Here is a 15,384-nt window from a genome sequence, read left to right on the forward strand (position 1 = left end):
TATTCGTTATGAAGTATTTTTTTAAAAGAGCTATTTTTGCATATGACCATATGAGGATAATAAAATTGTTTTATTAATTTATAAATAATATTTGTTTATAAACATAGTGTTGTTTATATTTTTTCATTGTTAGTACAATGAATGTTAGTCTTCGGAAAATCTTTTATAAAAGATGAGGCTGTATAGGATATGCTTAAGCGTTTTTATTTTTTGTTTTAAAAAGGTTTTGACACTGACAAGTGAGATATCGTAAATAATATAGATGTTGTTTATTTGTTGATAGCGGTTAAAATGTTATGAGATTACCAGAATAAATTATGCTTAATTGAAATGTTTAAAGCCAAAATTTTGTTAGAAATAGACCCTGATTTCTAATTGGAGTGGATATAATTTAAATATAAGATTTAATTTTTTATTTCATTCAAATAGACTAGATTTTATACCATTAAAGTTAAAGATAAATTTTAACAAGCGTTTTTTTTCATAAAGATTTTATTATGGACTCAGTTTTGTCATCAGACGATAGCTGTGATCATGATTTAAAGAGCTTAAAAAATCAGTTGAGCGGTTCGTGTATTTTGATATACTTAATTTATTTAATGTTCTAAAAATAATAATATCATTTAAGTTATTATTTACAAAAATTATATATAGCCTGTTACTGTTAGATGGATAAAAGTAAATTAACATGGAAAATTTATGTTTTTCTAGAGTATGGTCTAGATGAAGATAATTTAAGTAAAGAAGAAATGATGGACATACTTAAGGCACTTAATTATTCAAAGGCGATAGTTCAACCCGATCAACCACCACAAAAAGAGGTAAATAAAATAATGTGTAATTTTTTTTCTTATAGGGTATCTATATTATAAATAGTTGTGTTATTTCTCTAATTTATAGCAACAGGAGGAAAAACCTGGCATTACTCCACCCAAAATGATGACAAGACGATATTTAAATGTGAGAGACAGACGCATGCCTTGGAGTCTTATTCCCCATACTTTAGCACCGGCTGAAAAAGCTAGAACCCTCGCTGTATATATAAAGTTAATGTCAATAAATTCATACCGTCAAGCAAGGCAGTCATCAAATATGACCGCCTGGTCTCCACCAATCCAAATTGTTGAGTCCACTAGAATACAGCCTCATAGATCAACAAGGAGTGGACGTTCTGTTCCACTGTATGCTGATTATGATGACGATTCGTCAGACTTTGACTGTGTGATCACCAAATCAAAGAAAAGAAGAGTATCAAATACTGAGCAGACGGATACATGCATTAAGAAAGGATTAAGCTTAAAACGTAAACTACAAAAGGATGAAAATATTAGACCAGTCAAAGAAGCCAAAGTCATACATGAAATACAAAAGTCTGATGATGAAAACAATTTAAAAGTTGATATATATTCAATAGTTGATGACTGAAAATGTTGAATAGGTTTTTTACATAATAACTCACCTTATGCAAATACTTATCATCTATGAAATTTAATTGTTTATGACAAAATACTCATATATAAAAGTTTTCAGCGATGATTTTAGAATTCATATTGCTCATAAAAGAAGCAAAATGTAAATAGTATTTGCACAAATTATTTATTTCATTTATTAATTATAGTTTAGGTGATAGTCAAAAAAATAATATTTATTTTTTGTGATATATATAGAGATAGATAAAGCATGCTGTGTGTTAAAGGCGATGTACGACGTGTATGTATGTAGTTGCAATGCCCTGTACAGTATTGGCTTTACAGTAACATGTCAGGCAGAATTTACAGCAAACTGCAAAAGCTTGTTCAGAGTATTGTTGCCAGTGAGGAAATTTTTAACAAAACCTGGGATTTATTTTAAAAGAAATTATATTGCTATATCGAAGTGTTTCGCGTCGGTTCTACTATCATAGATTAAGTAACTAACAGTTCTATATCCATTGCAACTTTTATCCAACACATATGTCGTGTTATTTTTAACACGCAATGTAAATGAATACATTCGAAAAGATTGTGTTTGTTATCACGTGCGGTGCGCGTTACATATAATTTTATTATTTTGTCAAATGTATACAATATTGCTGCAGCCAGTGTTGATACTCTATGAATGATCGATGTCGAAACCAGTAGGTATGTAATACATTAATTTTTGCCTAAAAATTATGCTTTGTGATCTTTAAATAAAGTTATTATTTTAAGGAACGGTACTGTATTCTTATTTTGCAATATTTGATAGAAACTCGATGATAATATATTAAAAACTAGTTTAGGGGTTGGTTATTATGTATTAGAAAAAATAACAGCCTAAGTAAGTCCTTCCTTGGAGTTTAAGTTTGCTTCGTAACAAATTTCTCAAAATTCGGTTCAGTGGTTTGGTCTTATAAAGAGCGACAGATAGACTGAGTTACTTTCACATTTATAATATTATTATAAAAGTATAGACGACGCAATAAGATTTGCTTTACACCAACATATAGCACATTTATTAAATGCATGGAACAGATAAAAAAAATTTTATCATAATCGGTTCACACTGTTAAAAGTTTGTTAACCTCCTCCTTTTTGAAGTCTGTTGAAAATGATTGACGTAAGTTATGTGTATTCAACACTGACTTACTAAGAAACTGGCTTAAGTCGCCACAAGTATTTTTCCTATTTCATGAGATTATTTTAGTTCTCATCAGTGGGCACAGTGGCGTAGGTGTTACAGGGCAAGATGTTGCGGTGCATCAGGGGCGACCACTATAAGGTGAGTGAAAATTTTTATGACTTATTTATTAAGTAACATAATCGCGAATGTAAATTCTAAATGAATTAATGTAAATGTGATCTTAGTCTAACAGTTTTATTTAAAAAAAAAAAACTTATTAAAATTGATAAGATAGATAAACATTATTGTCACATTGCTTTCATAACTTCATGCTGTGGAAACCACAACTGACGTAAACCAGAACCTCGAAAATGTAGTTCGAATTCTCAGGGAAGAAGGCACGAGATATTGTGGCATGCAGCGTAAGGGCAGGAAGTCAAACCTTTCGGAAGAGACTTTAGGGCTCATGAAGAAACGACGTGAAAACCCACCTGTCACTTCGTCGGAGATACGGCAATTAAACCAAGAGATCAGCAGGCGCGTACGGCACGACCTCCGGTGCTCCAATACTCTTGCAATTGCAAGAGCGATTGAGCAGAATCGGGGGTCTAAGGTGTTCGTACAATCTCTTGGAAGGAGCCACCTGGCGAAGTTGACCAAAGTAAGGGGAGAAGTCGTTTCTTCCAAGCCGGCAGTACTTTCGGAAGTAGAGGACTTCTACGGCCGGTTATACGCATCGCATGCATCTCGACCTGATCCCGAAAATGAGGATTCTAGAGCTACATTAACACGCCATTTCTCCGAAGAACTGCCTGAAGTCAGTATTGGCGAAATCGACATTGCTCTTAGACAGCTTAAAAATGGAAAAGCCCCTCGAGAGGACGGCGTTACCACGGAGTTATTAAAAGCAGGAGGTAAACCAGTATTCAGGGAACTCCAGAAGCTTTTTAACTCTGTCCTCTTTGAAGGGAGAACTCCAGAGGCGTGGAGTAGGAGTGTGGTCGTCCTGTTCTTCAAAAAGGGAGACAAAACCCTGCTGAAGAACTCTCGTCCCATATCCCTACTGAGCCACGTCTATAAGCTGTTTTCAAGAGTGATCACGAACCGTCTTGCGCGAAGTCCACACAGTGCGGCAGATTATACAGAAGTCCCAAGAGTATAATCGGCCCCTGTGTCTCGCATTCGTGGACTATGAGAAGGCCTTTGACTCGGTTGAAATCTGGGCTGTTCTGGAGTCCCTGCAGCGTTGCCAAGTTGATTGGCGATACATCCAAGTGATGAGATGTCTCTACGAAGCTGCCACCATGTCCGTCCGAGTACAGAATCAGCAAACAAATCCCATACCATTGCATCGAGGAGTGAGACAAGGGGACGTTATTTCCCCCAAATTGTTTACTAATGCAATGGAGGATATGTTCAAGACGCTGAACTGGAAAGGACGTGGCATCAACATCAATGGCGAATACATCTCTCAATTGAGATTCGCAGACGAAATCGTCATCATGGCAGAAACGCTGCAGGACCTACAACAAATGCTGAACGAGCTGGCTGATTCTTCTATGCGTATCGGCCTACGGATGAACTTGGGTAAAACCAAGGTCATGTTCAATGAACATGTTCTACCGGAACCGACTACGATACACGGTACCGTCCTCGAAGTTGTTCAAAAATATGTCTACCTCGGACAGACTTTGCGATTAGGTAGAAACAACCTTGAGGACGAGGTGAATAGAAGAATTCAGCTAGGTTGGGCAGCGTTTGGGAAGTTACGTCGGATCTTTACATCGTCAATCCCGCAGTGCCTTAAGACGAAAGTCTTTAACCAGTGCGTCCTACCCGTCATGACATACGGAGCCGTGGACACTCACGACAAGGCTAGTCCACCAGTTTAAAGTCGCTCAGCGTGCTATGGAAAGGGCTATGCTCGGCGTTTCTCTGAGGGATCGCATCAGAAATGAGGTGATCCGTCAAAGAACCAAAGTCATCGACATAGCCCACCCGATTAGTAAGCTGAAGTGGCAGTGGGCTGGTCATATTTGTCGTAGAACCGACAACCGCTGGGGAAAACGTGTTCTAGAGTGGAGACCGCGTCTCGGCAAACGTAGTGTAGGACGTCCTCAGGCACGGTGGAGTGACGATATACGCAAGGCGGCAGGCAGGAGCTGGATGCGAGTAGCCGGAGAAAGACCACAGTGGCGTGCGCTTGGAGAGGCCTATATCCAGCAGTGGACAAAAACGGGCTGATGATGATGATGATGATGATGATGATGCTTTCATAAAAAGAACTCCTGATGTTCAACTTGCTATCTTAAAATATTATAAACGTTAATATAACCAATGTGTATGTCTGGATTATAAAATAAATATTAAATCATCTAAAGTTTTATGATTAAGCGAATTCGAATTTAGTTTAAATATGAGGTATATAAAAGAAATGTAAATTTGTGGGTGCATTATTTCCTAGAATAAGTTATCCTGAAATAATGGTTACGATGAACTTATGTATGAAAAAACTACAGTAATAAAAATAAATAGAAAATTTTCTTTAAAAACTATTTCTTAATAAAACGTAGAGGGTAAAAGTTATATTATTTGAAATATAGTTTGATATAAACGTAAATTCGTAAACGTAAAGTTGGTCATAGTTGGAAAAAAGGTCCATACGCTGTCAAAATTATAGGTACAAAAATCTAAGATTATTTATTAAGCTCAGATAGTGACGTAGTACAAAAGAAATACAACCATTGGGTCAACTTTATTATCTTCTACACTTGACATACTCATTTCTTCACTTCCCTTATTAATAGTAATCATTTTTGTGTCAAAAATCTTAAGTTGGATTTAATAACCAACTTACTGTTATCGAAATAATTATAGTATTATTTAAATTTTACGTAACTATATATGTAGGTTAGTGAGTAGATAAGTTGAAAGGAATGGCGCTTTTATGCTTCTTATTGGTTTAAACATAACATGGAATAAAATCCTTGTTTAACTCTTATGTAACCTGGACGATTACGACGATTATTACTTTTATAATTTATTCAATATGCTGCGAAAACTATTACAATTGGACATTGCAATCTTTGTCCTAAGCCTGGGAGGAAGTTATTACCCGGGAAATAAGTAATTGTTCCAATTTACATCTCTAATTGTGTTCTTTCTTATTATTGCTACATATTTGACTTATTTAAAAAAAAAAAACAAATAACTTAATAATGGTTCACTTTTGAATGATGCATATGGGAGTTAAAATTATCGGAAAAAGCCACCCAATCACCTCCTAACGGGAATACGTCGAATTACCAATAATATATATAGTATTTATACTGTCATACTGACCGCAACTTTGGTGTATTTTTTTATTTTAGCTTATGTACTGTTGTTTTTATTATCAGACAGTATCACAATTATTTATTGTGTCGTTTCTCAAAAAATCAACAATACATTTATTATTTCGTTATTTGATTCAGATAGAACTATGTTTTAAATTCAGGTCAATTTTATATAAAAAATTCAGAGAATAACAGATTGACACAAAAAACAATTATTCTAAATGTAGTAAGATATATGGACACATAAATTGAATATTTTCATTGGCATATTGGCCAATTTCAAGTTATTGTAGACTAAAAGAGGCGGTCAGTCGTTGGTTAAAATAAAGTATGTTGAAGAAAATAAATGGATGCAAAATGTACTTACATAACAATAATTCTTTATTCAATAATGTATTAGGTACAAAATAAGTTAAACTTACATATAAATAAAACTTAAGTATGAGGAAAGAAAGTAATCAAAGCATGTTCTTATCGGAATAAGTAATAATGAACTATTTTTGTGATTTAATTACTCCACGTCCACTACAGTGAAACAAAATTTAATCAAGAAATTCCGAAACAAATAGCTAATATAATTTACACCGTAGTGAACTATTATAGGTCTAATCTTACATATTATCAGCCGTAGGATTCACAGCATCACATTTTAAGGTTCCATGACTTATATGATCAATGATTATATTCTTTAGGACCTCGACTGTTTATTACAGCTTTTATATACGAGGGCGATGCTCTCTTCAAATCGTACGCCCAACCAATTGACGCGAAACAGTCGATATAAAATGTCGTCAAGTTCAATAAGTAGGCGAGCTCTGCCGCTTTGTAATCCCATGGGAAGCTGTGATGGTAATTGTGCCAACCTTCGCCCATCGCTACTAATGACACTTTCCAATTTTCCGATGGCATTATTTTGCTGTAATACAATCGAAGATTTAAATAAGTAAACGAATCAACCATCAACTGCAGATAAAACTCTCAAGGAAAAACACATAACTAGTGATTGTCACATTTCAGATTCTCTACTCCACTTGTACTCTATTCTTATTTCAATTATAGTATTCAAGATTGTCTATAGGGAAAATAAATAAAAATGAACAAAACAATGACAATTAACATTTTCATATTGGCCTATTTATGTCGGGTTTAATTATTGTTGTCGATTAAATCCGGAATGTGAGCGGCTTTTTTACGGCCGTGTCCGGTCTAATTTTTATGTGTCTGGTTTCTTCGGGTTTTATTAGGACTTTTTCATTGACAAAAGACCTAACATAATCCGTATACTGTGTGTAACGCGTCACTTGCGATGTAAGCGAGGGTACGTCGAATATTATTCAAGTGTTGTGAGATTTAACAACAACAAAATTTTTTTTCATTCTATTACATTTTCGTTTTTAAGGGCATAACCTTTCACAGAATCGTTTTGTGCTCATTTCTAATATGTAAGTATCGAATAATCAGTAAAAGTAACTCTGTCTGTCTATTTGTAAGTTCAGAAGACACGTGCACGTCACGAATCGAAGCGTTCTTTATCGCATTTTTGTTATTTGATACTTATAGTACAACACATTACACAAATTAGATGTAGCATCGGCAAAATTCATAAACCGTTCACATATGAATTACGTTCGCTATCCCCAATTATCAATACTTATTTCTTATGTGAATATGATCTTTACACAATCGTAATAACTTGTAATATCATATGATCCAATATATTCGTAAATTTGACGTGACGATTTACATGTATTTGCTTTCTTGGGTTGAACTGACGCGAGAATCTATAGCGACAAATAACATTGAATGGCGCGGTTCCTATTGGTTGTGTAAATCGGTAGTAATCAGTTTTATTGAAGTTGCCGATGACGATGATGATGATGCTGATACATCTAAGTTGTATCGTACTATACCTACTCTCTAACCTTAACATGAGATTGCCTGGGGCCCATCTACCTTTACTTTATTTTATATTTTTATTTCTTCAGATAATGAATATTAAATATACTCTTAACTTTTCTTTTGAATAAATTTTGCTCTCGGATATTATAGCTATGAGGTTATTATTTGATAATATGATAAATAAGTTTTTTACTGTACTCACACATCGTATGGCTTATTTCCCCATAAATGGGCAAAACTATTGACTGACCATGTAAAATGTAAGCTAAGCAAATATCGAATCAATGTGCTTCCAACAGCTATTTTTACCGATTCACCCCAAAGAAATATTGACGTGAGGGTTGGCAGTAAAAAACATAACAGAAATTTCAAGAAGTTGAAGTATCTGAAACAAAAAAATGGTATAAAGTTTTATAAAGATAACAATTATAAATTGTAACAATACATATATGTTTAAAGTAACGTTTAAAATATACCTTCTTAAAAGTCTAAAGACTATTTCATAAGGATTATCAAAAATTAAAAGATGCCCGGGCTTGGTTTAAAACCCGGGTCCTACAAAAATGTATTGATTTTCTCCGTTGAATCTCAGTAGATAGTAGTTCAATGTAACATTCTTGTGCCTTGACTTAAAGTCCATTTCTCTATGGTTCCTGACTGCAACAGGACTAGGCTACATCCCATTAGATTAAAAGAGTAATGGATGTACTACAGCGTCATCGGCATCGTTTTTTATAATCGCATTCGCTAAAATTATTATACTACACGTAGTATATTATTTATTGCCAAATGAAAAAATGAATACTCTAATTAAATAATTTTGTCCTGTACGGTAAAAGTTCGCAACTTACTTTGTATGAAATTTGACTAATGGATCGTTCAGAATGTCACTTATATCAATTTTTTTGCCTTCTCTTATCACATGTGGATGCTTCTTCATCATAAGCCATCCCATGTGCGCGAAGAAGAACCCTCTGTTGGCGTCGTGTGGATCCGCAGAAGTCTCGGACATTTTGTGATGAAGACGGTGATCCCGCACCCAATTGGGGATATTGTTCTGTTTGGAATCAATTTTTACTATCACTTTATTAGAGAAAGTTATAATCTGGCATGACACAGAGTTGAGGAGTGAGTTCATTAAGAAAATATATTTAATTTTCATGTAAGAATAGTGAAAAAAATAATTCTTAGAGGGAAATAAAGTCCAACACTGGAACTTAGGTTACTTTAAGTAATAAAAATCGTATATACCTGTCCAGCGTGTGAAAAACATATCATCATTATAATTTGTAGAGGAATTTTTGCCTTAAATGACCGGTGCGACCAGTATCTATGTGCACCTGCAGTTACACCGAAGCCGCTGATACCTCCGCAAAATAATGCTAAAGAAAAACAAAATGTATTCTTAATTGTTGTATATTATGTATGTCGTGGCCAGATATTAGAATTAATCACTATATGATGATTGATGTGGTTAAACAATTCATGAAATCATTTTATCTCATGATATGTCGTGGTTAAAAGACAAATACAGTTTCTCAAATTAACCAGTTCCTGATAATGTGGTTGACCATATTATGTGAAACGGCTAATTGTAAGATGGCCAAGATATATATTATTTTTATAGTCTATAATGTCCCAGAGGTGTAATATGAGGTATGTATAAAAGGTAAATATTAACTGAGACAATTAATATAATTCGTGAGTATAATTCGTTTTCATTGTGCCGACGTAGATTTTAAGTAAGCCCATTTCTCCTTTTTGTTTATTTTGTCTGTATTATGTTCTCAAACAAAAATTAATATTTAATAGCAAAGCAATTTTAGGTAACCGTTTAATTAAATTATTTATCAGAATGATACCTAAGTCCAAATTGTATTGTGGGTTTCTTTAATTATTTGTTATGATGTACATAAAATGCTGCGTAATTGATATATGTACGTGTTCATTATATGCAAACGTGTGTTAAACAAGTTATTATTATTATCATTTTAAAAATATTTCCAATTAATTGATTCTCGTACTGATTGTTATTTTAGGTCTAGTTTTTAGTGTTGGAAAAAAATCAAATTCAATATAAATTGTACCTATGCCTATCTAAATAAAATTGCCAAAAGAAAATGATGAAATGACGAAATCGTTTTTATTCTGTTACCAATAAAGCAAAACGTGAGAAAAATAATTTTTAAACTGTTGAGTAAAACTTACAAAATAGTACAGTTTTCCAAATAGGAGCCCCATCTAAAGTAATCGAATGTAGACTATAAAGGACTACTACAATATGAAATATAGTTATGATTGTAGAACTCGTCCAACGAATAGGAGTGATGAAGCCCATTCGCTTTTCCCATCGCCTTATTGGTGCCATTAGTTTAAATTCATTTTTTGGCAAAGCTTCGTCGTAATAATCATTGATTTTGTAAGTCATATACACATCTTTTTTGTTCTGTTGCCGGGCTTGTAGGCTGCATTCAATGCTTTCACCATCATCGCGTTTTTTCTTCGTCACAGTAATGATCGAAGACGCCATCATCTAAAAAAAATATAATTTAAAATTAAAAACAAGTCGCGATGTTGCAAATATAATTTTTAGAATCAATATAAATTGTTTTTTAAGCATTTATCTTCTTTATTGACGATATTAATTTTACGAATATATCATATTAGTACGAAGTTGTTATTTTAAATAAATACATATGAGACAACATCACATACATTACTCTAATCCCAAAGTACTTAGCTAAAGCACTTGTGTTATGGAAATCAGAAATAACGACGGTACTACAAACACCCAGACCCAAGACAACATAGAAGATTATTGATAATCTACATTGACTCGGCTGGGAATCGAACCCGGGACCTCGGAGTGGCGTACCCATGAAAACCGGTGTACACACCACTCGACCATGGAGGTCGTCAAATATTTATCGTCTTTATTGACGATATGAATTTTACGAATATAATACCATATTAGTACAAAGTTGTTATTTTAAATAAAAAAATATGAGACAACATCAAATACATTACTCTGATCCCAATTTAAGTAACTAAAGCAAACTAAGGATAATATACATCGACTCAGCCGGGAATCGAGGCCGAGACCTCGAAGTAGCGTACCCATTAAACCGGTGGACACACCACTCGACCACAGAGGTCGTCTATGTATTAAATTAAACTCATTGTCTTTGATCAGATAAGTAATAAGCCTTCTACAAATTTTTCCACAATTCTCAGTCTTGTTTTCCGTTCTCTTTGTACTCGTGCTAAGGATCTGTCTACTTACCATTTGAAACGTTCGTCTTAGTTTACGCTTAATTTATTTTAAATGCCATTCTATTGTCTTTGGAACTATTTTCATTTTTTTTCATATAAAAAACCTCTATTTTGTAACAGGTCTAGCGAGATATACTCGGCCCAAAAATTGCGTAAGAGTTAAGTTTATAAGATCACAGCTAGTTTCAGTTAATGTCAAAATTTTATTTATTGTTTGTTTTAGATTTTTCCGATAGTTTCCAGTCTTTACAATCTAACGTTACTTACAGAAAAAACATTATATATATTGATAGTGGGTATATAGTGATTAAATATATTGGTTCTGCTGTTTGCAGGAAGACTGTTACTATTTTATACGAGCATTCTTGGTACTTTCACGTGGTCATATGTCAAATTTATGTATTTAATTAAATCCGATATGCAAGTATTGCTCGTGTTGAAAATATAAACCTACCTAATATGAAACATTATATCCTGCTTTATCCAATAAGGAAACCAAACAAAGTTAAGATTATAAATAGAATTCTTTTGTTTTATTCAACATCCCGCGATATTTCGAAGAGTATCTGATGTATTAATAATTGAAATGTACGATTACGCTACGACGATGTTGACGCAGTCAAGAAGAAAAATACGGTTCAATAGCGAACTCAATTTTTGCGATTTCGAATTCAATTCTGGCAAATGTATGCGTTTAATCATAATACTAAATGAGAAATTTTAAGATCTTAAAGACATTACGTATGTATGTACAACATGCATTATACAAATATGTGTTCATATATGTACGTCACCATTGCTTTGATTGTCTCTTTATGGCTACAGTAAAATATACTGAACGTATGCGCCCTACGACGCGTTTGCTGACCTGCGGTCTAAACTTTAAATCTACACTAGACGTTTCTTCAATATACATGATCAACTTACAGCCAATTCAATCTGCTAAATTTATAAAATATGGAAGCTGTGGTTACACTCCACACATTCTTATCTTTTCCTTGATTTTACCCTCTAGATACTCCGAACATAAGAATTAAGAGAACAATGATATTGTCCATGTTTTGGCAATATACGGCACGGCATTTGGTAGACTCTTATCTATGCCGTACCGTATATTCCTCTTGGAATTGATAGAAATTTTCAATCATTAAGGTATATAATATATTATATTTAATAATAATAGCAATCGTAATAAAACCTTATGCATTTTTTACTAATTGCATAAGGTATAGTCTGTTGTTAAAATAATGATGAGTAACTATGACGTCTTATGTGATATATTACAAGAACATAAATAATTAATCAATAGTCTTAATTTAAGGAATTGTCGGACTACAAGTTTCTTATATATAAAGCTATCATATACAAAAACAATTACTGAAACAGACTGCATATTTTGTTTCAATAGTTTTTATATTTTAAAAGACATAATATACCAGAAGTAATCCCAAAAATTAAATGACACACCAAAATAACATATTTAAATATATTTTTTTCGTATTACAAAACCTTCATTTTGAAATGAATTCTAGCGTGATATGAAAAAATTTATCAATTATCAATATCGATTCTATTAAGAATATCTAAACCTATTTCTGGTGAATTATCAATTGAATTAATCGGTACTTACTAACATAAAATATTATTAACTGTCGAAAAATTTTCTATTTTATTGTAAATTGTTTGTTCTGTTAATAATTTTTCAATAGCTTCCAACGGTGTTAAGGAACAACATTATATATAAATGTGGCCTAGGTGTTAGTACTAGAATCATTTTTATGCCCTGGGACTCGTAATTCTACTGGAATAAATAAATGCCCATTTTGTTATTAATATAATATTATTGGCATTCTTGTAAATAGAAATATTAATTAAAGTAAATTTAATAAAAACACGGGCGTCTGCGAGCCTGTGAATGTTTTAAAATAAATAAAAAAAACATTAATTAAAGCGCCCCATTATTCAACGCATGATTATATATGTTGGTAATTAAAAAGTGAGAAAGTAACACATGTTGACTTTCTTAAAATTTTGTTAAAGCGTTTTGCTAGGAAAAGCCTACTTGAGAAAATTATATTTTATGTATAAACTGTAGGTAGCTCAGTGTATAACCCTAGGGGGTTACATTAATAATATTTAGAATCATAGGACAGGAAAATTTTAACCGAAGTTGGCATGTTCAAATACGAGCAAGTATCGCAAGTAATGAGTTTCCAAGCAGTTAATTACATGTTATATTTTATATCGCACTCGTTGGTATAGAAACGTATATGAAAAAGATAGGTACATGATATCAAGGAAATTTCTCTCGTCCTAAGAATTAAATTTTACTTTCTAGATCTTTGTTTCATTTTTTTTTGTAAAAAACCGTAATAGTTCAATATTTCTCTATTAAATATATATAAATTATATATAAAAACCTTGTTCGTGTATTTTTTTTCTACCAGCGAAAATCAAATCATTATCCAATAAGCGGCTTGAAAAATTGGACGGAAATAAAGTCAGAAACAGAAATAGTCAAAGAGAGTGCTAAAAATATGTAATGGTTAGTTACAGTAAAGTTACTACGTACACATGTAATATTAAAATTTATATTCTTTGAACTACTTACATTATATTGAAACATAATATAATATTCACTTATTCACTATGTTGACACAAATTGCACTTAGCATTTACGTCCGTTCAGCAGCGCTCGTGCGGATTCTGGTGTATGCTCAAAATGTTAAAAACGATCACGTTTGTTTATAGAAACGTGTTAATTATTTTATATGTATTTTCAAACTGATTTATTTTATCACGTACGACTGATGTTATAATGAACACTCATATAAATAAATTTGCACAAACGAAATTTCGACATAAATTGTAATCACATTTTTGTTTTATCATATAAATTGATTGAAGTTATCCTACATAAATATATTATGTATATGAGTCATTCTGACCCATAATCTATGCAGAATCTAGCTGAGTCTAACTTTGTCACAGTCTATGAACCGTTGCTTTGACAGAACCACTATCTATAATTAATGACTTTTATTCCTTATTATTATATATTATGAGAATTTCACCTCGTTCGTAAATCACAGTATCACTGAAAGACGCATCAATAGTAATTTAAGTAGTAACAGTAACAAATTATAATACATATACTTTAAAACTTTGCTATCCGTCTGATATGTAATCGTTGTTACTATTATTTATACAACAAAGTTTGATTTGAATTGGGTGAACAAAATTTGAAACAATAAAGTTAAGTAATACGTGTCACCAAACAACAATGATGACTTCAACATCGGCGACTGTTGTACGTGCTTCGAAAACAGCTGACAAGAGTTTTTAAATATAGTATTATGGTTATTACCTATTACCATTATATTATTAAGTAATGTTGAAAGAAAAAATATGTTAACTAACAGCCTTAATATTCTATAATCAATATCTTCTTACTCAGGCCTTTCATGTAAAGGAATAGCTTTAAAATGTCTGTTCAAAATATTGGTTGGGGAAAAAGTCTTTTCGCATATAGTATGTATGAACTTGTAATAAAATCTCTTTGGCTATACCATTTGTATCTGGCTGGTTTTGGTATCATTAAAAAGTTTTAATTTTAAAGAAGGCACTTCCAAATTCAAATTAGGAATTTGAGTGATTTTCATTTGTTTTTGTTGTTGTTAAAATGAGTGAATCTAAAGAAGAAATTCGATACATTTTAAAATTTTACTATAAAAAAGGTAAAAATGCAACTCAAGCCGCGAAAAAATTTGTGATGTTTATGGACCTAATGCAGTATCTGTGAGAGTAGCGCAAGTTTGGTTTAAGTGTTTTCAAGCCGGAAATTTTGATATCAAAGATGCATATCGCTCTGGTCGCCCTGTTACGGAAAATTGATGCCATTTTTGAAAAAGTGGAGCAAGATCGGCATATTAGTAGTTACGATGTAGCTGAAGAACTGGCAATTGACCACAAAACGGTTTTGACTCTTTTGAATAAAGTTGGGTACACAAAAAAGCTCTACATATGGGTGCCTCATGAACTCACTGAAAGAAACCTAATGAACCGTGTACTCATTTGTGATTCTTTATTACGACGTAATGAAACCGAACCATTTTTGAAGAAGCTGATAACTGGTGATGAAAAGTGGATCACTTACGACAAGATCGTGGTCAAAGGCCGGTCAAGCTTCACAGACTGTGGCAAAACCCGGATTAACTCGCAACAAGGTAATGCTGTGTGTATGGTGGGATTGGAAGGGCATCATTCATTATGAGCTGTTACCGCCCGGCAGGACCAT

At 32.9% G+C, this 15,384-nt stretch overlaps 2 protein-coding genes across 2 annotated transcripts; one reads left to right on the forward strand and one right to left on the reverse strand.

Annotated features, from left to right (window-relative positions):
• Positions 1-247: 247 nt before the first annotated feature.
• Positions 248-2,158, forward strand: LOC124531847. Its single transcript, XM_047106397.1, has 3 exons — positions 248-567; positions 712-821; positions 901-2,158. Exons 1-3 carry the CDS (start codon positions 498-500, stop codon positions 1,423-1,425), a joined length of 705 nt encoding a protein of 234 aa, XP_046962353.1. The 5' UTR covers positions 248-497; the 3' UTR covers positions 1,426-2,158.
• Positions 2,159-6,392: 4,234 nt separating this feature from the next.
• Positions 6,393-10,341, reverse strand: LOC124532114 (acyl-CoA Delta-9 desaturase-like). The gene is made up of 5 exons (XM_047106817.1): positions 10,023-10,341; positions 9,066-9,196; positions 8,666-8,871; positions 8,017-8,199; positions 6,393-6,831 (listed from the first exon to the last, which is right to left on the reverse strand). The coding sequence occupies exons 1-5, from the start codon at positions 10,240-10,242 to the stop codon at positions 6,588-6,590; spliced, it is 984 nt and encodes a 327-aa protein (XP_046962773.1). The 5' UTR covers positions 10,243-10,341; the 3' UTR covers positions 6,393-6,587.
• Between the last annotated feature and the right edge of the window lie 5,043 nt (positions 10,342-15,384).

Source organism: Vanessa cardui, chromosome 8, assembly GCF_905220365.1.
Source record: "Vanessa cardui chromosome 8, ilVanCard2.1, whole genome shotgun sequence".
Lineage (NCBI taxonomy): Eukaryota > Metazoa > Arthropoda > Insecta > Lepidoptera > Nymphalidae > Vanessa > Vanessa cardui.